Source organism: Penicillium chrysogenum (genome assembly GCF_028827035.1).
Source record: "Penicillium chrysogenum strain IBT 35668 chromosome Unknown utg000005l_segment0_segment0, whole genome shotgun sequence".
NCBI lineage: Eukaryota > Fungi > Ascomycota > Eurotiomycetes > Eurotiales > Aspergillaceae > Penicillium > Penicillium chrysogenum.
Genome location: NW_026622753.1, coordinates 6,905,817 through 6,926,902, shown reverse-complemented (window position 1 = coordinate 6,926,902; position 21,086 = coordinate 6,905,817). Strand labels below are relative to the sequence as shown.

At 49.8% G+C, this 21,086-nt stretch overlaps 6 protein-coding genes across 6 annotated transcripts; 3 read left to right on the top strand and 3 right to left on the bottom strand.

Annotated features, from left to right (window-relative positions):
- Positions 1–291: 291 nt before the first annotated feature.
- On the top strand, positions 292–4,092 carry N7489_010994 (putative checkpoint protein kinase (SldA); the record flags this gene model as incomplete). Its single annotated transcript, XM_056716743.1, has 3 exons — positions 292–1,281; positions 1,388–1,820; positions 1,874–4,092. 3 exons carry the CDS (start codon positions 292–294, stop codon positions 4,090–4,092), a joined length of 3,642 nt encoding a protein of 1,213 aa, XP_056564365.1.
- A 1,912-nt stretch (positions 4,093–6,004) lies between these two features.
- On the bottom strand, positions 6,005–7,968 carry N7489_010993 (uncharacterized protein; the record flags this gene model as incomplete). Its single annotated transcript, XM_056716742.1, has 2 exons — positions 6,005–7,177; positions 7,201–7,968. The coding sequence occupies 2 exons, from the start codon at positions 7,966–7,968 to the stop codon at positions 6,005–6,007; spliced, it is 1,941 nt and encodes a 646-aa protein (XP_056564364.1).
- A 1,957-nt stretch (positions 7,969–9,925) lies between these two features.
- Positions 9,926–11,806, bottom strand: N7489_010992 (cytochrome P450; the record flags this gene model as incomplete). Its single annotated transcript, XM_056716741.1, has 6 exons — positions 9,926–10,362; positions 10,439–11,050; positions 11,107–11,175; positions 11,244–11,346; positions 11,398–11,514; positions 11,582–11,806. The coding sequence occupies 6 exons, from the start codon at positions 11,804–11,806 to the stop codon at positions 9,926–9,928; spliced, it is 1,563 nt and encodes a 520-aa protein (XP_056564363.1).
- An 896-nt stretch (positions 11,807–12,702) lies between these two features.
- Positions 12,703–13,564, top strand: N7489_010991 (putative pyroglutamyl peptidase type I; the record flags this gene model as incomplete). Its single annotated transcript, XM_056716740.1, has 2 exons — positions 12,703–12,816; positions 12,878–13,564. The coding sequence occupies 2 exons, from the start codon at positions 12,703–12,705 to the stop codon at positions 13,562–13,564; spliced, it is 801 nt and encodes a 266-aa protein (XP_056564362.1).
- Positions 13,565–14,374: 810 nt separating this feature from the next.
- N7489_010990 (MOSC domain-containing protein) lies at positions 14,375–15,502 on the top strand (the record flags this gene model as incomplete). The annotated part of the gene is made up of 1 exon (XM_056716739.1): positions 14,375–15,502. The coding sequence occupies one exon, from the start codon at positions 14,375–14,377 to the stop codon at positions 15,500–15,502; it is 1,128 nt and encodes a 375-aa protein (XP_056564361.1).
- Positions 15,503–15,906: 404 nt separating this feature from the next.
- Positions 15,907–19,100, bottom strand: N7489_010989 (DNA-directed DNA polymerase POL5; the record flags this gene model as incomplete). The annotated part of the gene is made up of 5 exons (XM_056716738.1): positions 15,907–16,800; positions 16,849–17,148; positions 17,211–18,019; positions 18,086–18,665; positions 18,732–19,100. The coding sequence occupies 5 exons, from the start codon at positions 19,098–19,100 to the stop codon at positions 15,907–15,909; spliced, it is 2,952 nt and encodes a 983-aa protein (XP_056564360.1).
- Positions 19,101–21,086: the final 1,986 nt, after the last annotated feature.

Genomic DNA, 21,086 nt, shown 5'->3' with positions numbered 1-21,086 from the left:
TATAGACTTCATTGAAGACTGTGGTCATAAAACAAATTGAGCTTGTAGAATAGTCTCAATTGGGTATTCTATCCTCCGACGCTGTCAGCAGGGTACAACTATAACGCATGGAAGTCCAGGAAGAAGTACGGACCACGTGACGGTCTCCCGGGCAACAGTCATGTGATGTTTATCGATAACCAAAGATTCTCCTTGCAGCCCCGCCAGAGTTATTACTTGCCCAATTTGAACTTTTGGTCGACGAGAATCTGGGATCTGTGCGATCTCATCTCATTTGTCGTTGTCACTAACATGGCAGCCCCCGACGAATTGGTCGATTTCGATATCATCGAAGCACAAAAGGAAAACGTCCAATCACTGCCCGGTGGCCGATCAGCCAGAGAACTCGCCCGGATATTTTCAGCTGGTAGTAACGGCGACAAGGTTCCCTCGCCATCGCCAAACGGCACCAGAACCATCAACGATGCTGTGCGCCAAGAATTCGAAAGTGAATTGCAGTCGATAGGAGAATCGGACGATCCGCTCGATGTTTATGACCGTTATGTCAAGTGGACCCTGAACGCATATCCGTCCGCACAAGCGACCGCAGAATCCGGTCTTCTCCCCTTATTGGAGCGGGCAACGAAGTCATTCCTTTCATCCTCACACTACAGAAACGACCCTCGGTATCTACGATTATGGCTTCATTATGTTCGACTCTTCTCCGATGCCCCGCGCGAAGCATTTGCATTCCTTGCACGTCATAAGATCGGTGAAAGTCTGGCTCTTTTCTATGAGGAATTTGCCGGCTGGCTAGAGGGTGCTGGTCGGTGGTCACAAGCCGATGAGGTGTACAGGCTCGGTATCGACCGTGAGGCGCGACCCGTTGAAAGATTGGCCCGGAAGTACAGCGAGTTTCAATTCCGATACGACCAGCGTCCACAAGATACCGGGCCCTCGTCGCCTGCTTTGCCGACTGTCCGTCCCGCGCTGGCCGCCAAGATGAACCCGTTCGCGCCATCAGATGCCTCTGCTGACCCACAAGCTTCACGGCCCTCGTCTCAGACAGGTGGTGCCGCGAAAACCAAGTCTGGAAAGCCAAAGATGGCTATCTTCTCAGACGCCGACTCTGCTGCACCGGGTCCCGCAACTGGTGGATCGACAAAGGGATGGGAAAGCATTGGATCGATTCGGGACCGTAAGAAGGAGAACGAAGTGGAGGCGAAGCCATGGGCAGGAGAAACATTGAAGGTTGCGAAGAAAGCAGCGCCAACACAAAAGATGGCTATCTTCAGGGACGAGGTGAGTTCTTATTCCAGGTTGCCCTTTCCCTCTTCAGACCTCCACATATTTACGATCACAGGACTAATTGCTGGCATGAACCTATGGTATTTTATTATGTATTCAGTCCAATCCAGATCTTCCTTCCAAAAGACCAATGCCACCCAAAGAAGTACCCGAACATCACGTAAGGGAAGCGATTAACCCGCGCACCGGCCGACGCGAACGTGTATTTGTCGACCTGGAATCCGTATATCCTGACCGCACTAACCCTGCACATGAGATGAGTTTCGAAGAACTCAGGGCCATCAAGCGTGGTTGGATGGGCAAGAATTGGCGGCAACAAAAAGAGCCCTTGCAACAGATCTCTGGGAACGCAGGCAGTACCGAGTCCCTGCCAGGGAAATCTCATTCACCAGAGGAATTGCCGGAGCATTTAGGCCAAAATCTTGCCGCAGCTAATCACGATCAATCCAAATATCAAGGCGAGAGCCATGGGGGCAAAACTGGCAAAGCGAGTCGCACCAAGATCAAAGGGGAAACAACACAAACACAAACAGGTGAGTAGTATCAGTTTTTACTTCCTAGGCAGGTTGATCTGACATTTGTGCAGTCAAAATGAAGTTTGACTCCCCGTCCAATAATAAAAAGGTTCGGCGTAAGAGTACTCGGGAACCGACAATGACCATGCACACTCGTGCAGCGACGGATGAGATCTATAGCATTTTCAATCAGCCATTGAAGGCAGAGACTGAAGAAGAGGCAGATAGCTTCTGCGGTAGCGATTACGAAGATGACGACTGCGACGGAGATAGTACAGGCACAGGGCACATTTCAGCGGCCTCCAGCGACTTTGCAGACGAGGAGACTCAAACTTTCCACAAATCCTACGATGATACCGACTATGCCAACACGACACGAGCTGAGAGCGTCAATGGCGATGGCAGCGATTGGACAGAGTTCAACCCAGATCGTGATATCCCAGATATTGAAAATGCGGAAGTCACCTCACATTCTGTCGTTAGTGATGAAGCGGAGGGTAGCTCGACACAAGGAACACCGGAGAGGAAAGGATTTGTACCGGAAATGCCAGAGGACTATGCTCCGCCATGGGGGACCTACCGTGACCCTGCGGTCATGGCTCAGAACCGCCTTCCCTTCATGACACCTATTGTGGAGCGAACGGAGTCCATTCCTTCTTTGACAACCGCCCGAAAGAGCATTTATAACACAAAAACGCCCTCGAAGCCTCGATCACCAGCCAATAACTTTTTGCTTTCCAGTCCACTAGGGACAAATACGCCATACGGAGATCATACTGTTGAGTCTGCAGCTGATGTACCATTCAGTCCCATGGCCTTTAAGGCCCTCGCGCCCAAGCTCCGGAGACGGGAACCGATAATTAGGGATGCGCAGTGCAATCCGACTGACAAAGGCATTCGCAACACGATTCTCAATTCCCTGGAAAAGCCACTTGCGACGTACACGGGTTATCACGGTCATGTTGAAGATAGCAACTATGCTTCGATGATCCAGAAATTCGTCAAGACTAGCACCAGGCGTTCAAAGAGTGGCGGGGATGATGCATTTGACACACCTATACTCGAATTTCCAGGGGCGGAACGAAGCTACATTATTAGACGTGAGCTAGGAGCCGGTGCTTATGCCCCCGTCTATCTCGCCGAGAGTGTCGACAGTCTTGAATCTTATGACTCGGACTCTGATGATGGCAGAACCCCTAACGGCAAAACTTCCCAACTGAGAAAGTCGAACGCTTATGAGACTCCACGATTCCCCTTCGAAGCAGTCAAGGTCGAAAATGGACCATCAAGTGCGTGGGAGTTTTACATGATTCGCACAGCATATAGCCGCCTACGACAATCTACGGATCATTCTCGCGCCATCGACAGCATTGTTCGCGCACACGAATTGCATGTTCATCAACGTGAAAGTTTCCTAGTGGAGGACTATCGAGGACAAGGCACCATACTCGACCTCGTCAACTTCGTCCGCAACGATACCATCAATCCCAACCATACTTCTGAAGGCGGTCTTGAGGAGGTCCTAGCAATGTTCTTCTCCGTCGAGCTATTCCGCACCGTCGAAGCACTCCACGCCAACGGCGTCCTGCACGGTGACATCAAAGCCGACAACTGCCTCGTCCGCCTAGACGAACACAATCCAAACGAGCCACCCTCCAAGGCCCTCTCCCTACTCGACCTCGGTGCCGATGAAACCGCCTTCGATCCCCGCGAAAGCATCCACTACTCCCCAAGCGGCTCCTACGGCTGGCAACAAAAGGGCCTAGCCCTGATCGACTTCGGCCGCAGCATCGACATGCAAGCCTTCTCGCCAGGTGTGCAATTCATCGCCGACTGGGAAACCGGTACGCATGAGTGCAACGAGATCCGCGAGATGCGCCCCTGGACCCACCATATCGATCTTTACGGTATTGCCGGCGTGATCCATGTCCTGTTATTCGGCAAATACATCGAATCTACCGCCACCGACGGCAACAGCGGCAATCCATCATCCCGCACCTATCGCATCCGCGAATCTCTGAAACGATACTGGGACCGTGAGCTCTGGGCTGGTGTCTTTGATCTCTTGCTGAACCCCGGTGCCGAGCGCTGGCAGCGCATCGAGCGCGAGAACGGAGTCGATGCGGGTTTGTCGTCCGCGCCTATTCTGCCCGTCTTGCATTCCATGCGGTATGTTCGTCGCGGCATGGAGGAGTGGCTCCTCGCCAATGCCGAGAAGAAGGGTCTTGCTCTTCAGATTCGGAAGATTGAGGCTCTGCTTGCTGAGCGGAAGAAGAAACTGGAGAAGTGATTTTCGTTTTGTCTTGTTTCTGATCCGGTTGTTGTGTTGAATTGCTTATTGCACATATTTTTATAACTTATACCCCCCATCTTCTTCTCATGTTATGTTTGCTTGTTACTCTTGTTCTGACTTAATCTTGTTTGTTGGTATGTTGGCCTAGTCTGTAGATAATATCTGATACTGACTCTTCGTCGCATTAAGGCCAGCTATTCATGACCATCCGAGTATCTTGAGTTCCTCTTGCTCGCTGCTAACTATGACTTCAAGTATAACAAACCGGGGGTAAGCGGACCAAACTAGAGCTTACGTAACTAGTGTGGATGACCCGGGGCCCCTAAGGCTGACAAGCCTGGTATAAAACCTTGTAAGAGCATGCTCCAAGCGAGAACGAGGAATATAGGAGGTCTATCTGTTGCGAGTGATACCTGCAACATACGTACGCATTGAAACCCCGTGGCAAAAGTGCAGTCCTTCAAGGATTAGGGAATCTGCTCAAGGACTCAGGTACAAAGTCAGCGAGCAATCGGTAACCTACAATCGAAAGAAGAGATGAAAATGGAAAAGATGGTAATTCGATTGGCGGATCAGTTCGATCAAACAAAGCCATTGCTGTAAAAGATCAACCCTCGCAGGAACAAGAATAAATCAGAAGAAAAATAGATAAAACGGCCAAACTCTCACAAGCTCCAGAGGAAGATCAGAAAGATCCAGCAAAAAAGCTCTGGAAAAAAAAAAAAAAAAGACAGACATCCATACGCCATGAGACGCAGAAGAGGGCAAGAAAGAAGACCTGAGAAAAAGACACGCGATTATCCGGATGCAAACCCAATAAGGCTCGCCACAGGGGGAATCATGGAGCGCGAGCGGAATCAAATCGAGAATCGAGGGCATGGGGAAATCGTGGATCACCAATCAAGAAGTGGAATTATCCGGGGAAATCAGCTTCAAGATTGAGATCATGAGATGCAAAGAAATGGGAATCACTGGCAAAAGAAAACCAAACACCTCGCTTGCGTATCAGGGATGTCGTTGGTCAACTGCAATATTCATGCGTGTTCGTTTCGTTTCAGTTCGTCTATGTACTTGCATATGTATCGTTGCACATTCGCTTTTTGGGGGGTGCATTGCCATCCTGTTGACAAGGGCCAACATAGAGGCAGGGAGTCGTTTCCATGTGTGACGGGTAATTCGAAAGGTGACCATTATCAAGTCGGGCCGCATCTCCAAGATGACATGGGAAAGGAATGTTGTACCATGTAGGAGATGCAGGGATAAACGACTAGACAAGGTCTGAGAAAAGAAGATACAAGGGAATATGTAAGGAGCGTGGGTCGCAAAAGATAGCGATTGTTGCTGATTGCTCACAGCAGATATGGGTTTTCGGTTGTTTTCAACTTTTTTTGGTATATTTGGGTGATTTTGTTCCAGGTGAAAGCCCCGTCGAAAGAAAAGGAAATGAGGTTGTGAGTGAATGAATGATAAAACTGCATCGAGAAAAATCAATGCTGGTTTCACCGAGTAAAAGGTGCGAAACACAACAGACACACAAGGTGATTGTTGTTACGGCAGACGAGGTCAATGTTCGTAGGCAGGTAACCAACAGCCAGATGCCGATGTACTGTGTGCGGGTTTCGACCAAATGAAAAGCAGAAAGACCCATCACTTTTTTTGGGGGGATTTTTTGTCGTTAGGGTTCAACGTGATGTTGAGGATTGAGGGCGAGGAAAACGTTCAAACGTATCGTTACAGTCGTCGATGGTGGTGTTACTGTCATAAAAAGGCTGGAAATGCAAAGGCCGTACCAGGGCCCTATCGGTATCTCGTTCAAGTCATAATGCAAAGGGGGATAAAATCTCGCAAAGAAATCGAGGCCACGATGAAACGGATACTTGGGAATTCGACAGCAAAAGAAGGCTGCAACTTAGTTGCGTGTGAAGGGCATATTCAAGATTTGCCGGCGGATGCGCTCAGCATCAGAAAGGCCGTCCTCTGAGGCATTGTATGGCAAAGTACCGGGAGCTGTGTCATGTACTCGATCCGGAGAAACTTGCATAGGAGAAGTGCTGTCATCAGGTCCAGCATATCTAGGGCCGTCGCTCGAGAATGGATCAGACAGTGCAGGTGCTCGTCTAATGGCCCGCTTCGGGGCTTCGCGACGCTTGTGTCCTCCTTCGATCCGGAACGGTGAGCCAAGGCGCTTGATGTTTTCGCCAAGGTCCAACAATGGGTTCATAGGGGGTTTCAGAACGGGTGTAGTCTCCTCGGGTTCAATTGGGCCTGAGTTGAGGGACGAGGGCGGAGAGAATAGCTGGTCCATATCTCTGGGATTAACAGCGCTAGTGGTAGCTCCACGATTGCGAATGCGGACCCGACCATGGCCCATGTCTTGGAACTTGTTGTCACGAACGTAGTTCTCCAAGCGACGTTCAACCTCTTGATCGGAAGGATTATTCTGTTTTCTGGATACGCTCGTGAATACATCATCAGTACTGGGCAAAGACTGGTCGAAGTAGGTGTTGCGTCGGGCACGATAACCCGGAACATGGACGGTCTCACGTCGAGCACTGGGATCATGGATCTGGCGGTTTAATCCACCGGGGCCCCAAGTGCTGTACACGAATGGAGATCCCAGGCGAGGAATGCTAGGAGCAGATTCAACACGAAGATGCTGACTGGGGGTCTTGGCCACTGCTGGCTCGACATGAGCAGACACGGGGTTGTTAAACCAGTCCGGGGCCAACGGCAAGTTTTGTGTAACCTGAGAGAGTGCAGTCGGCTCGGAGACAAGAGAAACGCCGAGGTCACGAGTAGCGTAGGCCGAGCTATCAGCAAAGTCTTTAACGCGGGTATCCGTAGGAGGGCCGAACATCTCGACGACGGGCTCGGGAGTGCGAGACTGCATGATGCGCTGATAGTGGGGAGAAATCGAGAATTTGCGTCGACATAGCATCTTGAGGCGTCGTCGAGTCTTGGAGTCAGACTTGGGCCAGGCTGGTTGTATCTCCTCGTGCACAGCTTTGGGTGTAGAAAGTTCGATGGGATCAACAGATTTCGAGACAGATTCAACAATGCGACTGCTCTTTTGGCCCCATGTCTTCTTGGCGCGTCGCGCAACACGCGAGGTGACCCCCAGAGGGGGATACTGCCAGGTGTCATCTTGAATGGAGTCATTGTGGGATCCTGAAGATAAATTTGATAGGTATTCCACAAGTGGGTATCCATCTCGCGAGTCCAGGACTTCTTGGACACTTTGACATCCGCCGCTTGCTTCTGAGGTCGCGAAGGCGACTCAATTTCAGGTTCTTTGGGCATTTCTAAAGGGAAGTGCGAGTCAAACAGGTCGCTCTCGACACTGGTGAAACTTCCTACAGATGGTCGCGATGCGAACGTTTCGATGGATTCTACTGAGGAATTTGACAGACTCGAGCAGGCCGAGTCAGGGCGCTTGATGTTGTTCGGGCCAGGCGTTTGGTCCCACGATGGCCACGGGTTTCCAGTGTCGCAGGAATCGAAAGGCGTGCCGCGGATCTGCGCAGGCGGCGTTTTAAAATCCATTCGCGCGCGAGGAGGCGCAAGATATCTCTCGTCATTGGCGAAATCGCGGAATGAAGGCGGCTCGAAATCGGTAGTCGACTGGGGCACTTCAATTGAGGGCAGAGGAACATCAGAGCCGTGGAACTGGAACATATCCATGTCCATGCGTGCGCAAACATTGGTACCAGCGCGAGCCCGAACCCTAGGCAAACGACCACTGGAGATTGAGTGACGAGGTGGTGGAGGCACATCCATAGTGGTACGAGGGCGCTCGGGAGTCTTGGGTTCATTGTCGCCGAGGGAGAAGGTAAAGTTCTTCGGCAGAGTGCGCGAAAGTTGTCGTTGAGCCATGCTGGCGGTCTTGAGGTCTTGCGAACCGCAGAGCGTGGGTCAATGCGATTTATGGGAGTAACTCGAGGACTCGGGAGTTGAAAGTAGATGAGTAACGCGGCTTCGAGTCGAAGCGCGCAGCGTCGCGTCAATGTCGTGAATCGTCAAGGGGAGTAAGAGAAAAAAACAAGGAAAATGCAACGACAGAAGATGATGCAGAAGTAACGTGGAAATAGAAGGAAAATAAACCGAGGTCTCGGTGTGCGTGATGTCCTTAGGAATGCGGCAACTTGAAATCGGGGATCACCAGATCACATCTGCGGCTCCATCCCGTCCGAGTAGTAGGGAATGAAGGATTTCGTCATTACCCGGAAATAAAAAAACACACAAAAGAAAAGAACGTCTCCTCAAATGGAGAAGGGGTGCGAGAAGAATATCTCGCGATAATGGTGGAAAGGGTGTTGGTAGTGAGAGAGAGAAGAGAGAAGAAGAGGATTGGGGGATTGGGCGTAGGGTGAGGCGGGAGTGGTGGGGGTACTTGGTACCTGTGCTCCCCGTACTGAACTGCCTACTGGACTTCGTACCCTATACTTGTTGTACTTGGCCCACTGCGAAAATCCTATGCGTTGTACTAAAAACTCCTATGAAGTCTTTGAAATGTTCAATTCAACCTTCTTTCTCTTCTTCTTTACAGAGTACAGACTGTTTTATTTTTTGTTTAGATTTTCTCGAGTCTTTCCTATATAGAGTGTGGACACCCCCCATCTGGGCCTTGCTTAATGCATGCACTGTGGACAAATAAATTGGCAAACCTTGGGAGGTAAGGACACCTTGGGCAAATCACCACTTTTTCGGTTCTAAGCTGTTGAAGATACATGCAGTGTAAGCTATACGGAGTACAGAGAGTACCGAGTACTCCGTACCTACTTAGGTAGGTAGGTGTTGTAGACCCTCATAAATGAGGGGGCTGGTGTTTGGGATCAGGTACCATGTGCTCCGTACGGAGTACTCCGTATGGTACTCCGTAGATCGGTTCTCCATCTTCAAGACATCGTCTCCCTAGCTGCAAGGGCTTGTACAGAACAGAACGGAGAACGGCTAGGCTGCGTATAGAAGTGTGATGGTCGTCCCTGATATTCTTCAGCTCATTCTTTTCTTTTTTTTTAAACTTCCAATCATACTTGTAGTGGCTCAGGCCTCAAAAGTAAAAGTCCATCTTTTTCTTTTTTGGTCTCCCTTTTGTAGTGAATTGGTTTGTTGCGGTCAAAGAAACCCAAAAAAAAACCCTCCTATCTATATTATACGGGTACCTGGGTACCGCCGATCACCTAATTCTCATTGTGCGGTCTGGATCTCTGGAGCAAAGAGGAACAGACCCATATAACCCCATTGGGAGGGGACGATGGAGGAGGCGTAGCGGTTGGAGAAGCTTCACGTTCGTTTTTCTCCACTGACGCGCGACGCGTCCCACACCTGTTGAAAATTACCGTATGCTTCTTGTATACTTACCAGTCACGTGATCTCTAGCATGTGAACCCTATATAACTAGAAGGGGGACAGTTACTTCCTTTATATCATTGCCAGTCCGTAAAGAGTGTATATGTGTGACTTATGCACCGTTGAACCATTCTGCATTGAAATCTGTGATGAATTCTCCAATCCAGCCCTGGAGGGATCCATTCTCAACAGATTTAGGAAGATCTCATCTCGCTTATAATGGATAGCCACAGTATACCCGCAGAACTGTGGGCCACATACCAATTAACTCCACTTTCGAGGAGAGTGCTATCTACCTCGAAGCCTTGGACTGGTCCTTTTGGAAATGACTCGATATTTCAAACGGAGCATTCAAAAAGATCCAGCTTGTCCCATGGCTTATAAGTAACATCATTTGGTGATTAAAACACACAAAAGCTACCCCCGTGAATCCAATGTACAGAACGAAAGGAGGGGGAAAGGCGCTGCTTAGATCCATCCACTACTCACCTAGGAAACCTAGGTCAACCTCCGACTCACGCGACCGGAATAGAATCTCAACTCGTGGGTCGGTGATAGACTCGACACCATTTTCGATGTTCGGGGGTCGGCCGCCGCTCTGTAGTTTCCAGTCGTACTTCAGGAGCAAATGAAGGAGCATAATCTTGGTTTCGTTGGCAGCGAAAAACCGGCCAGGGCAGGCGTGGATACCATGGCCGAAGACAAAGTGCTCACTTGTCGTCGTTACAAACTGATGTCTGTGTTCGTTGCCGGGCTGCTGGCGTTTCTTGTAAAACCGATAGCCATCGTAAGTGGAAGCATTAGGGTAGATGCTGTCGTCTTCTAGTGTTTTCGTGGAAACAAACATATTGGCGCCTTTGGGAATTACAGTTCCATCGGAGAGCACAATTTGCTTATGAGCGAGGCGGTTCATGGAGGCTGTGGTGGAGTGTCAAAAACAAGCCATTCTTAACGACAGGTTTGAATGATGAACATGGAGAGAATGTGGACTTACTCAATGAGAGTGGGTTAGTACGCTGCGATTCCTTCATTACACTGTCCATCAACTTCAACTTGAGCAAACTAGTCTTCTTCAGAACTCCATCCTCAGCAGCAACCGCATGAATCTCATCACGCAGCGGCTGGATGTACTCTGGGTATGCCGCGAGGTCATAAATGACATTGGTCAACAAGTTCGACGTGGTATGAATGGCGGCCAGCGCCAATCCAACCTGAGCACAAGACTGGTCAAAGGTCAAATTATTCCGGGCTTCGGCGGTCTCACGATACCAGTCCAGAGCGTCAGGTCCACGAGGTGGATCATCCGCAGGGAGCTTACCCGCGCGAATCAACGCCCGCCTGTCTATCTCGCGGCTGATGATGGAGCGAGCCATTTTTAAGTGCTTGCGTAGCTTTTGCGTAGAGGGCAAGAACCAGTGTACGACCGGATGGAGAATGGATGGCCATTCTCGCAGATCGCGCATAGCCATAAACGCATCGATGGCATAGTTCACAGAAACATCGATCCACTCATCGTCGTGGGAGATGGTCTCTCCAACGAATATCAGAGAGGAGAGGCGGGCTACCATGTACGGAACCTTTTGCGCGAAATGGCAGGGCTTCCATTCTGCCGAAGAGTGGAAGTGTTAGTGAGAGGGTTGCAAATGGGGTGCTTTAACATACCATCGGTGGCGGGCAAGGATTCCTTCAATATCGCACCTGACTCCTTTGAGAGCCGAAGTGAAATAGACCCTGTTTAAATGGGAAAGATAAGTCAATTCTATCTCGTAGGTGAGATGTATCAAGTCGTAGATGCATACCGAGAGCCTGGGTCAAACTGGTCCGCACTATCTCCACAGTAGATTTTAAAGCGGTGCCATTATGGAATGGTTCAAATCCAGGAATGCGATTCTCAAAGAATGTCTATCGGCAAGTTAGCCATGGTCACGGATTATTTCCGGTTTCATAACCTGCCTTTTTGATGGAGTCTTCAAAACTCAGATCTGGGTGGTTCTTAATTTCATCGACAAACTTCGGGTGCAATACAACTATCGGGCTCGTAGCTCCGATGATCTGAAAGACACTGACTCCCTTCGAAGGCCTGTTAGCATATTTGAGAGCAAAGATTACTGTCATGATTTCCCGTTAAAAGACTCACCTTTGCAAAGCCTTCGGCAATTAGTTCACGACATGACTGAGTAAAGCGTTGCCGGGCCTTTTTGTTGGTAAGCTCCCACCAGGTCTTCCCAACCAAAGGAATGCGCCTATAGGGAATCTCGTTGGCTATATCGGGCCAAGCACTTGTTATGAACACCGCCACTAGGGCGAGGCACACACTCTGTACAACATAGGGACTATTGAGTAATTCACTGATGACTGCCATAGTCAAGGTCGAGACTGAAAACGGAGGGAGCAGGGGGACAATAGAAGCGACATCCCAGTTTCCTGGAAACTGATATTCTCCGAGGGCCTTCTCATTTATAATAGTTCCCGAGCCATCGACCAGTCACGGAGACTCCATCTTTTTCCCCCAACCGACCTTGGACTGGATATTCTAACAAGGGGGGACCCACGTCAGTATCAAGTGCTATCAACTTGAATCGAACCGAGCCAAAGCCAAGCAACATTGAAAAGCGACAGGTCCAATAAGGTCTTCGCTGACCAACTCCTTTTACCAGAACATCAAAGCTCCGAGAAAATAATATTCTTGGCCTACATCGATGTATACCCAGCCTGGAATGCGAGAACGAGAGCCAAATTAAGCGATCCTTACCCGAACAGGCAATTCTTGACCGGGGTTTCTATTCCGTCTGGCTCCACTTGCATATGTTGTATGCAGATGGTTTGCGATCTATAACCGTGCCAATGATAATATTCCGTAGAGGCCTGCAAATTCTGCAAGTTGAACGGTAGAATCACTAGAGGACTAGAGGGGGGGCAACCAGTTCTGTACTCCGTGATACAAAGAATAAGAAAGTCTCGGTAACCCAGAGAAGATAATTTCTATTGAAGACATATAGCAATAGCAGACAGATCTAAGCGAAGCTGCAACATACAACATACGTTGTATGTATGATCCTAAAATATGAAGCCCTAACTGGTCAGTTATATAGCTTAACGGAATTAACGGAATTAGGCTAGTCCAAATCCATTGCAGTCCCAAGGTTCCGCCAAGACCCCGCATTCGTCTCGATGCCCTTCCCAAGGTTCAACTGTTCAACTTCCCCCGCTTAAAAGTCGTCTTTCTTCTTAACTTCACTTTTGAGATTATCCGTAAATATGGGTGACTACGGCACGGCTGCTCCATATATCACCCCCACCCCTGTCGGGAACAGCCGACCACAATCCTCGGCTTCGCTTAATGAGATATCCGTCCTGATAACAGGCTTTGGGGTAAGTGATCTGCGCTTCGGATGTTGCTTGTATCCGAGCCGAGAACTAACAGTGTAACCAGCCCTTCAAGACCAACCTTGTGAATGCGTCATATCTGATCGCTTCCTCTCTTCCATCATCTTTCCTTTTCCCGTCTAAAGACCAGGACTCGGATCCACGTCGAGTCTCACTCCATGTACATCCCACTCCGATCCCAGTGGCGTATGCCACTGTTCGAGAGGCCCTTCCCTTAATTCTGGAGGAGTTCGCTGCCAATCATGGTGGTCGCAGACCTGATCTCATTATTCATATTGGCATCGCAGCTCCGCGGCAATATTACTCCGTCGAAAGTTTAGCCCATCGAGATGACTATAACATTACCGATATCAATGGTCGCCCCGGCTATGTGGATGGCGAGAAGCGATGGAAAGGGCTGGGGCTGCCGCCGATTCTGATCCCAGGTCGTGCTACAGATGATCCCTCCTCTGCTTCGCCTTACCAGCCCGACGACCAGTTCCTGGAGACGTGGCGCTCCTTTGCTCCCGAGTCGGATCTCCGGATCTCAAAGGACGCAGGTCACTACCTGTGCGACTTCATTTTCTACACCAGCATGTCTTTAGCCCAATTACAAGGCCAGGATCGCAATATCCTGTTCCTCCATGTCCCTGGGGGGTCAGAGGATGCGAATATTGAGCAAGGCCGGGTTGTCACACTCGCCCTAATTAAGGCAATGGTCGCGTGCTGGTTCGATAAGAAGCATTCGGCATAACCAGATTGCAGTATCGCAGTCAGCTTTGTCTTTAACAATATACTCCTTCGGGGAGTCTACATAGGTGCATAGTGTTGTGTTTTTTTCTTTTTCTTTTTTCTTTTGTCTTTTTTGGGCCCCAGCAGTTGTTTTTCCTGGACTTATATGCATTATCGGTTTCTTTCCATCTCGTTTGTTGCATATTTATGTGGCATCTCCCAGGTACCTTGTGCCTGATTCATAATTCTCTGGCTTCTTTTGTCATTGGACCTAACGCAGCTACCACGTACAGGATAATAGGGTAAGGCACAGTATATTAACAGAAAATTATAAAAATTATAGCAAATTGAAAGTGCCCTCATCTACCTGGCCTCAGCACCTCAAAATAAGGCTGTAGCCTCATATAAAAGGTAACGCATGTACAGAGTATACACTGCAGCCTCCGAAATATTCGGCCAAATTTTGTACCCCAAGATACCGCCTTACAAATTCTTCCACTTCTGCAGGTTAAATACGCGGGGATATGCGTATGTGTATATTTTGCAACATTATGCAGCTCGCACAGTGTTGTGTTAAGTATACAGTCAAGCTCAGGTCTTCATACTCCGTACACTCCAGCAGGTGCAGTGTAATGTGTGGTATAACTGTGTACGCACGTGACCTAATACCTAATGGGTAGCTAGCAGTATTTTAACAGGCAAGCGGTATATGTGGCGGTACCTGTGGTAAGACGCGGGTACAAAGGCTGGCCCAATACTTCAGAGGTTCCAGTGGACTGTAAGCCCTATTTAGGTAAACCATCTCCCAGCAAACATGCTGCAGTCGCACAACATGACGTCGGCAGTAATATTAGGTCTTATACTCCTGATTCCAATCCTTCTGATTCCGCGCTTCACGGGATGGCCCAAATTGATCCAATCCCCAACCAAGCTTCTCCTATGGTGCCAGCGTCCCAAACAATCCACGGAGATCATCTCGTTGCGCATATACCCTATAAAGTCCTGTCGAGGCATAGAAGTCCAATCAACAGTCCTAAAACAGCATGGCCTTGACCTCGACCGCCGCTGGATGCTCGTCGACGCATCGTCAAATACCTTCCTAACAATTCGCCAAATCCCCGACATGACCCGCATCCGCACCGCCCTAAGTGCCGACGGCGACGAGTTGGTCGTGAGTATCCCGAAACCTGAATCCAACGAATCCATCCAAGACCAAGACCAAGATCGTCAATTTCATACAATCCGCATCCCTTCCCATCCATCCCCGCAATGGCTAGCGGCAAATACAAATATCGGCCCCGTACACATCTGGGACACAGACACAGACGGGTACAGGTACAGCGACGAAATCAACGCCCCCTTCTCCGCCTTCTTGGGTCGCGACGTTGTCCTCGTCCACAAGGGCCCGACCCCGCGCGTGCTGAAGGGTAACGGCGCCCCACACCGTCTGGGTCGCGTCCAGACGACCGGCTTTCCGGATGTGCATCCTGTACAGATTGCGTCGGAATCTTCGCTGGCAGAGCTCAATGCTCGTCTAGGAAAGGTGGGTATAGACCCGATTACTGTTGAGCGGTTCCGTCCGAATATTGTTGTTCGCGGCAAGGCGCCATGGAGTGAGGACTCGTGGAAGTTGGTTCGCATTACTGGTCGGAATGCTGTTGGTATTTCTGGTGATTCTGCTGGGGACAGTGGGGCTGCTATTCAGTCTCCGCTGGATCTGGATGTTGTGGCTCGTTGTGCGCGCTGCCAGGTGCCTAATGTTGATCCAGATACGGCGCTCAAAAATAAGAAGCAGCCGTGGGATACGCTTGTTTCGTATCGCAGGGTTGATGAGGGGAGTAAGTATAAGCCTTGTTTTGGGATGTTGAGCGCACCGCGTAATGAGGGGGCTATTGAGGTTGGGATGAAGTTGGAGGTTTTGGAGGAGACGACTGGGCATCGATATGTTGCTGGCTTTTAGGGGGGGATTCTATGGTTTGTCCTGATCTTAGGAGACAGTATACAATGACGAGATACATAGAGCAGGGCATTCTAAGCTCGGATGTTGAAATGGCAAACATAAAATTCTCGTATTTTTCACATTTCTCACTGTTATATATCTTGGAGTAAATCTGGGAATACATGCCGAGGTCCTTTCATTCCTTTCATAAAATTGAAAACAATCATTCCAAGCTGATGTTTACTTAATATATATATGCGACGATAGATCTTGATATGAAACCAGGGAAGGGAGATACCAGACCAAACGTAGTAGTAATTTAGAGGTGGACTAGACGGAAATCGTTGAATGAACATGATAATGGCATTGATATTGATAACTAGCGACAGATCATACTCGCAATCTTTATACAAGAGTACCCAACCTCACTTCAACTGCTTGCTCGCAGAGACACACCAGTTATTCCACTCGGAGAAAAACGACGGCTGCACATGGCACTTAGTGCTCATGAGCTGATCCTTGCGAGTAGCGGCGTAAACGTCCACAACACCCGCAATAGCATCCTTGTCATGCGCAACAAGCACTTTAGTAACAAGCAAACTAGCCTGGCTGCAAGCAGTCGCATGGCCCACAGGTCCACTGTGACTAGCCTCCTTATGAACAGACCGGAGCAGCTCCCAGAGCGCCTCTACCTGTCCATCGTCCTCGATCTTCGGGAGCGAATTGCCCTTGCACACCTTCGTGTACTCCCGCAGCACTCCGTTGGCCTTGGTGGCGATCTGTTTCACGCTGGTCCGGCGAGATAGTCGGAGCAACGGCAGGAGGATATCTAGCGCGAGCAGGCGGGTGTGGCTCTTCTTCACGAATATCTCGAGCAGGTCCAGGACGCGGTTCTTGAAGTTTACCATATTCTCACGTGCGTCTTTCTTGTCTTTTCGGTGGGAGGTTTCTTGACGACGGGCGCGGAATACTTGCACCAGTTTGTCGTCTAGCTCGTCCATCTCGTCGTCGTTCATGTCGGCGTCGGAGTCGGACGCGTCTTCGTCTGCGCGGTGTGTGCCGAGAGCTGCGGCTAGCTTGGCTTCGAAGGCGGCGACTTCCTCTGCGTCTTCTTCGTTATCTTCTTCATCTTCCTCCTCCCCGTCGTCGGACCCGGAGCCAGAGCCGCCGGCTTCGACAACCTCAACATCGCTGTCGAGCTCATCCTCATCGACATCCATCATATCGTCATCGTCGTCTTCTCCTTCTTCCTCGCCTTCATCGTCTTGCTCTTCGAACATCTCTTGCTGTCCAGCAAGACTCTCCTTGGCCTCAATAATCTGATCTAGTTAGAAAATGCATGTCTGAAAGAGGTTGAGGCTACATACCGAGGTCAAAGATTCCAACCCGTTCTCGGTGATCTGGTTAGCAAAGGCGCCAAACACCTGCTCACTCATACGACGGAACAGCTGCGACTGCTTGGATGCGAAACTGAGAAGGATCTCAACCAACGCATCCGAGGCATCACCAGCATCTTCTGTCTTGGTTTCCTTGTCGCCCAGGAACTTGGTATAACAGAACTCCAGTTCATCAAGCATGGATACCGCGTCTGCATCTCCATTGTACACCTGCATGATAGTCATAGAGTAAAGCAGCTTGAATGCAGCCATGCCCTTCTCCTTTTTCTCCTATATTGTAGTCAGTATAAGTGCTCAAGAGGCCGATGAGGGGTGGGGGGAGAACACCATACCCTGCTGGACAACTTCTTCAGAGATTTGAAAGCAGCCTTCACGGATTCCGACAGCTTCTCATCGATAGCAATGATGAACTTGCCGAATTCGCCAGACTTGGCTGCATCGCGAATCTGCTTCACCACAGCATACGGGAGCGTAGCGGCAAACTTTTGGTTGGAGATAAGGCTGTTCAAGCAGGAGTTGATTCGATTGCGCAGGAGTTCTTGTGTCGCTGATGAGAGAGGAGGCTCAGGGGCAGTGGAACCCTTGCCGGCATCCATGAAGTACGCAAAGCGCACGAAGATAGACAGAATCTGCTCAAGACTTGCTTGGAGGTCATCCGCGTCGTCTTCACTGGCAGAAGCCTTGGAGCGCACGATTGACAAGAGGAGACCAGCGACGAATTGACGGTTGGATGCGGCGGTTTTCTCCTCGGTTGTGCCAGGATTTTGAATAAGTTTTTCGAAGAATGGGACAATCTCTTCCAATGCCTCGTGGTTGGCTTCGGCAACGATCTTCTCAACAGTCTTGGTCTTGGTAGCCTGGTCGAAGTTCAGCGTGCCGCTGGTTCCCATCAAGCCACGGATGGCTGCAGCTGCGAACTCAGGCTCCTTGGACACACGGGCCTGGATTGCCTTGGCCACTTTAACGGCCATTCGGTGCAAGTACCGGTCCTCCACGGCGAGCTGGTTCGTCAAGCATCGCATGAGATTCTTGGTGAAAATCAGAGAGGCCTGTTGCGACCCGCCATCGTTGAGAATTCTGTTGAAAAGAAGGAAGCCCCAGTATTTACGCTCGTCCGAGGATGCGGCAGCGAACAATCCATCTATGAGGAGGTTTTTATTAGTTCCATGTATCTCAGGTATAATTCCGCTGTTGAATAGGTACTTACTGTCCACAACCTCAGTCCAGAAATCAGTGAAGGTCATACGAGACTTCTTCGACTTGTCCTTCGCCTCTACACTGGTGCGAGACAGGACCGCATCCCAGGCGAAGTGAAGCTTGTTGTTCCAAACGCCAGAGGACTTCGCAGTGTTCACCTTGTTCTCGCCCTCGCTGGCCGCTGCACCCGATTCCTTCATGATCTTCGACATACTGCTGCGCTCTTTCGAATCCAATGGATCATCATGCTTCCAGATTTTGCTCGGGAAGGTAGCGTTGGGGAACATATCCTTCGCCGCCAACCAGATAGCAACACCCTCGGGCGACCGGGCGAGGTCGCGCACGCATAGCTGTTCCAGCGCAGACTGGATGTACTTGGGTTCCATCTTGCGCGCAGCCAGATCGTAGACACATTGGTAGATGATCCACCCACACTCTTCGCGGATCCATGGCTTCTTCTGTGCGAGTTCGAGAACAAGATCGATAACCTGGGTCCATTGCTCAAAGGGCACGGTGGGCTGGAACAGAACGGAAGACTTGATGATCGCTTCCGCGCCGAAAAGACGGCCGAAAAGATGGTCGCGTTGCTCCTATATGAAACGAAAGGATAACCTAATTAGCGCGTGCGACATTTTATATTATGCGTAGCCACCAACCTGTCCCGACTCGCTGCCGTAGGAACTCGACTGAGATTCCCAGAGGTTCAGAGCATCTGAGAAGCCAAAGCGTGATGTCTCTCTCGGTGATGAGAAGACCTGACTCAGGATCTCGGTCAAGGCGATTGAGAATCCGATTCGAGCGGCTTTGCGGCTACTGCAGAGACCACGGAAGAGTCTCGACAGCACCTTCTTGATCTGTTCATCGGCAGGGTTCTGGTCCGGAGTGAATTGTGACACTAGTGCTTGGGCAGCCTTGAGGCGAATGTCATCTTTTTCGCTAGCAAGATCCTCGTAGAGTTCCACCAGCTTCACGTCGACATTGTGAGGTTCGCGGCGGCGCTTTGAACCGGCGAAGGGAGGGCCCATTACTGAGTCTGGGTGTTTGGGGATGGCGGATATGTGCGAGGTTCAATTAACGATCGAATTATCCGCTCTCAGGCCTTGACAACGGAGATCTGCAAACCAAAGGCACGTTCAACACTCCTTGCGGCCGTTCGAGTTGCTCGGAAAAATTCATGCTTTAGCCTATTTCGGGCTAGTGTCAACTGATAAGCTGATAAGGATTTTGATGCTCCAAAGAGACGGACAAACGACCTCACTAAAGGTGGATAATTTTTTAGAGTATTGAGGAGGAGACCTGGAGCCTATGATCTATTGAACTTGTTAGGAAACCAAGTGTGGTGGTGCGAAGATATGTGCGAAGATATTCAGAGGTTCCAAGCACATATATATTGTGCCATCTGACCCATTCTCAGCGAGACTTGGAGCCCTGGAGAGCAACGCAACCTTCATCTGCCCACAGCTTTATGAGGAGAGATTCGAAATCACTACTCCGTAAGTCAAATGCTACATATTCAGCCTACGATACCAGCCAAGCAAAATTTTAGCCCCCAAAACCACAAGACCTAGACTGTCGCCAAGTAGCTGAACGCCCCTGGGAGCCGCAGCAAAGACGCCTCAAAAACCACGCAACAGATCAAGCAGGACAACATGTAAGCAGCATTTCAATAGCGAAATCACATGGTGTATTCGGAGCTGTCAGAGAAACCGGGGTCAAAAAAGAAGTCCAGACTGATTCAGGGGTAATGACGAATCTCAAAAACGAGATCACCGAAGTTCCAGCTGAGCCATCAACCCCAAACCAGTCCAGACGCAGAACTATCCTGTTGTCAAAGGCAACCGGGAAACCAGCATCCATTTATACAATCGTATGTCGCCGAGGAAAACCCGCTAATTGCGCTGGATCCGAGCTTCAGGATCCGGGCTCCGCTTGTGCTGATTTCGCGGATGCACCGACCCGCCCCAGGCTGATCTGTATACGAGTATGCCGGACAAGCGACATATTCTTGATAGGGAAAAGCAGGAACCGTGCATCGAACTATCAATTTGGCAGGAGGCCGTTTGACGTTTGACAGAATCAATATTATGTAGTCGGGAGAAAATTACCTCTGTATCAGAATTGATGTGTTGGAACGGATGGGGGACCGTCTGCCGTGGATCTGCATGGTTTAAGTAGTTTTTAGTTTTAGGTAGTCGTCGTGCTGGTAACATGTGGGAATGGATTTCGTGGGCATTGCGCAGGTGGTTTTGATGTAGGCTGATGGGTCTCGGATTGATAATATATGGAGTCGGGCGTCTTGGTGGGCCTGGGAGTCCTGGCAACCGTTGTGATAGATGTTTGAGTCGGGTGTCAGATCTTGGGCGTTCAGGGGCTTCACGGGTTGCCTGATTATGCAACTGCCACAATATCATACGGTTTTGTGTGACTTGGGAGGCTGTACAGAAGTTCGGAATGAAATTTGGCTGAGTACTGGGATTGGGGAGTACACGGTGTTTAAGTAAAGACGGGGATGGTTATGGGTTTAGCCTAAGGTGGTCTAGATACAGTAAAACACAAAACAAATATATTATATCAAGACAGCCTATTTTGTGCTACAAAAGAAAGTCTAGACCGGTAGAAGATGGTTAAGAAATATACCAGTCCAGCGGCGTCTAAGTAGGCGTCTCGATCTATCACGCTGGGTGCATTTGACAAGTACGGAGTAGATATGGACCACAACTGGAGCTGTGTGATATGGAGAGTCACCAGCTTCCAAATAGGGAGTAGGGCGTCACTAAGAAGTGATAGCACGATTGAGAGAGAGCTGACAGGCACGAAGCTGGCGCATAAATGACTGGGGTTGCCAATAGCGGCGCAGATCGGGGGCTCCCGGGAGAAGATTAATTGACAAATATAGAAAAGGACCAGGGGAAAACATAATAGGGTAAGGGTATTTCCAGTATTTCCAGTACTGAGATGTATAATACCGAAATACAGATCAAATCCCAGTCGAGAAAGGTCTGAAATCTTGA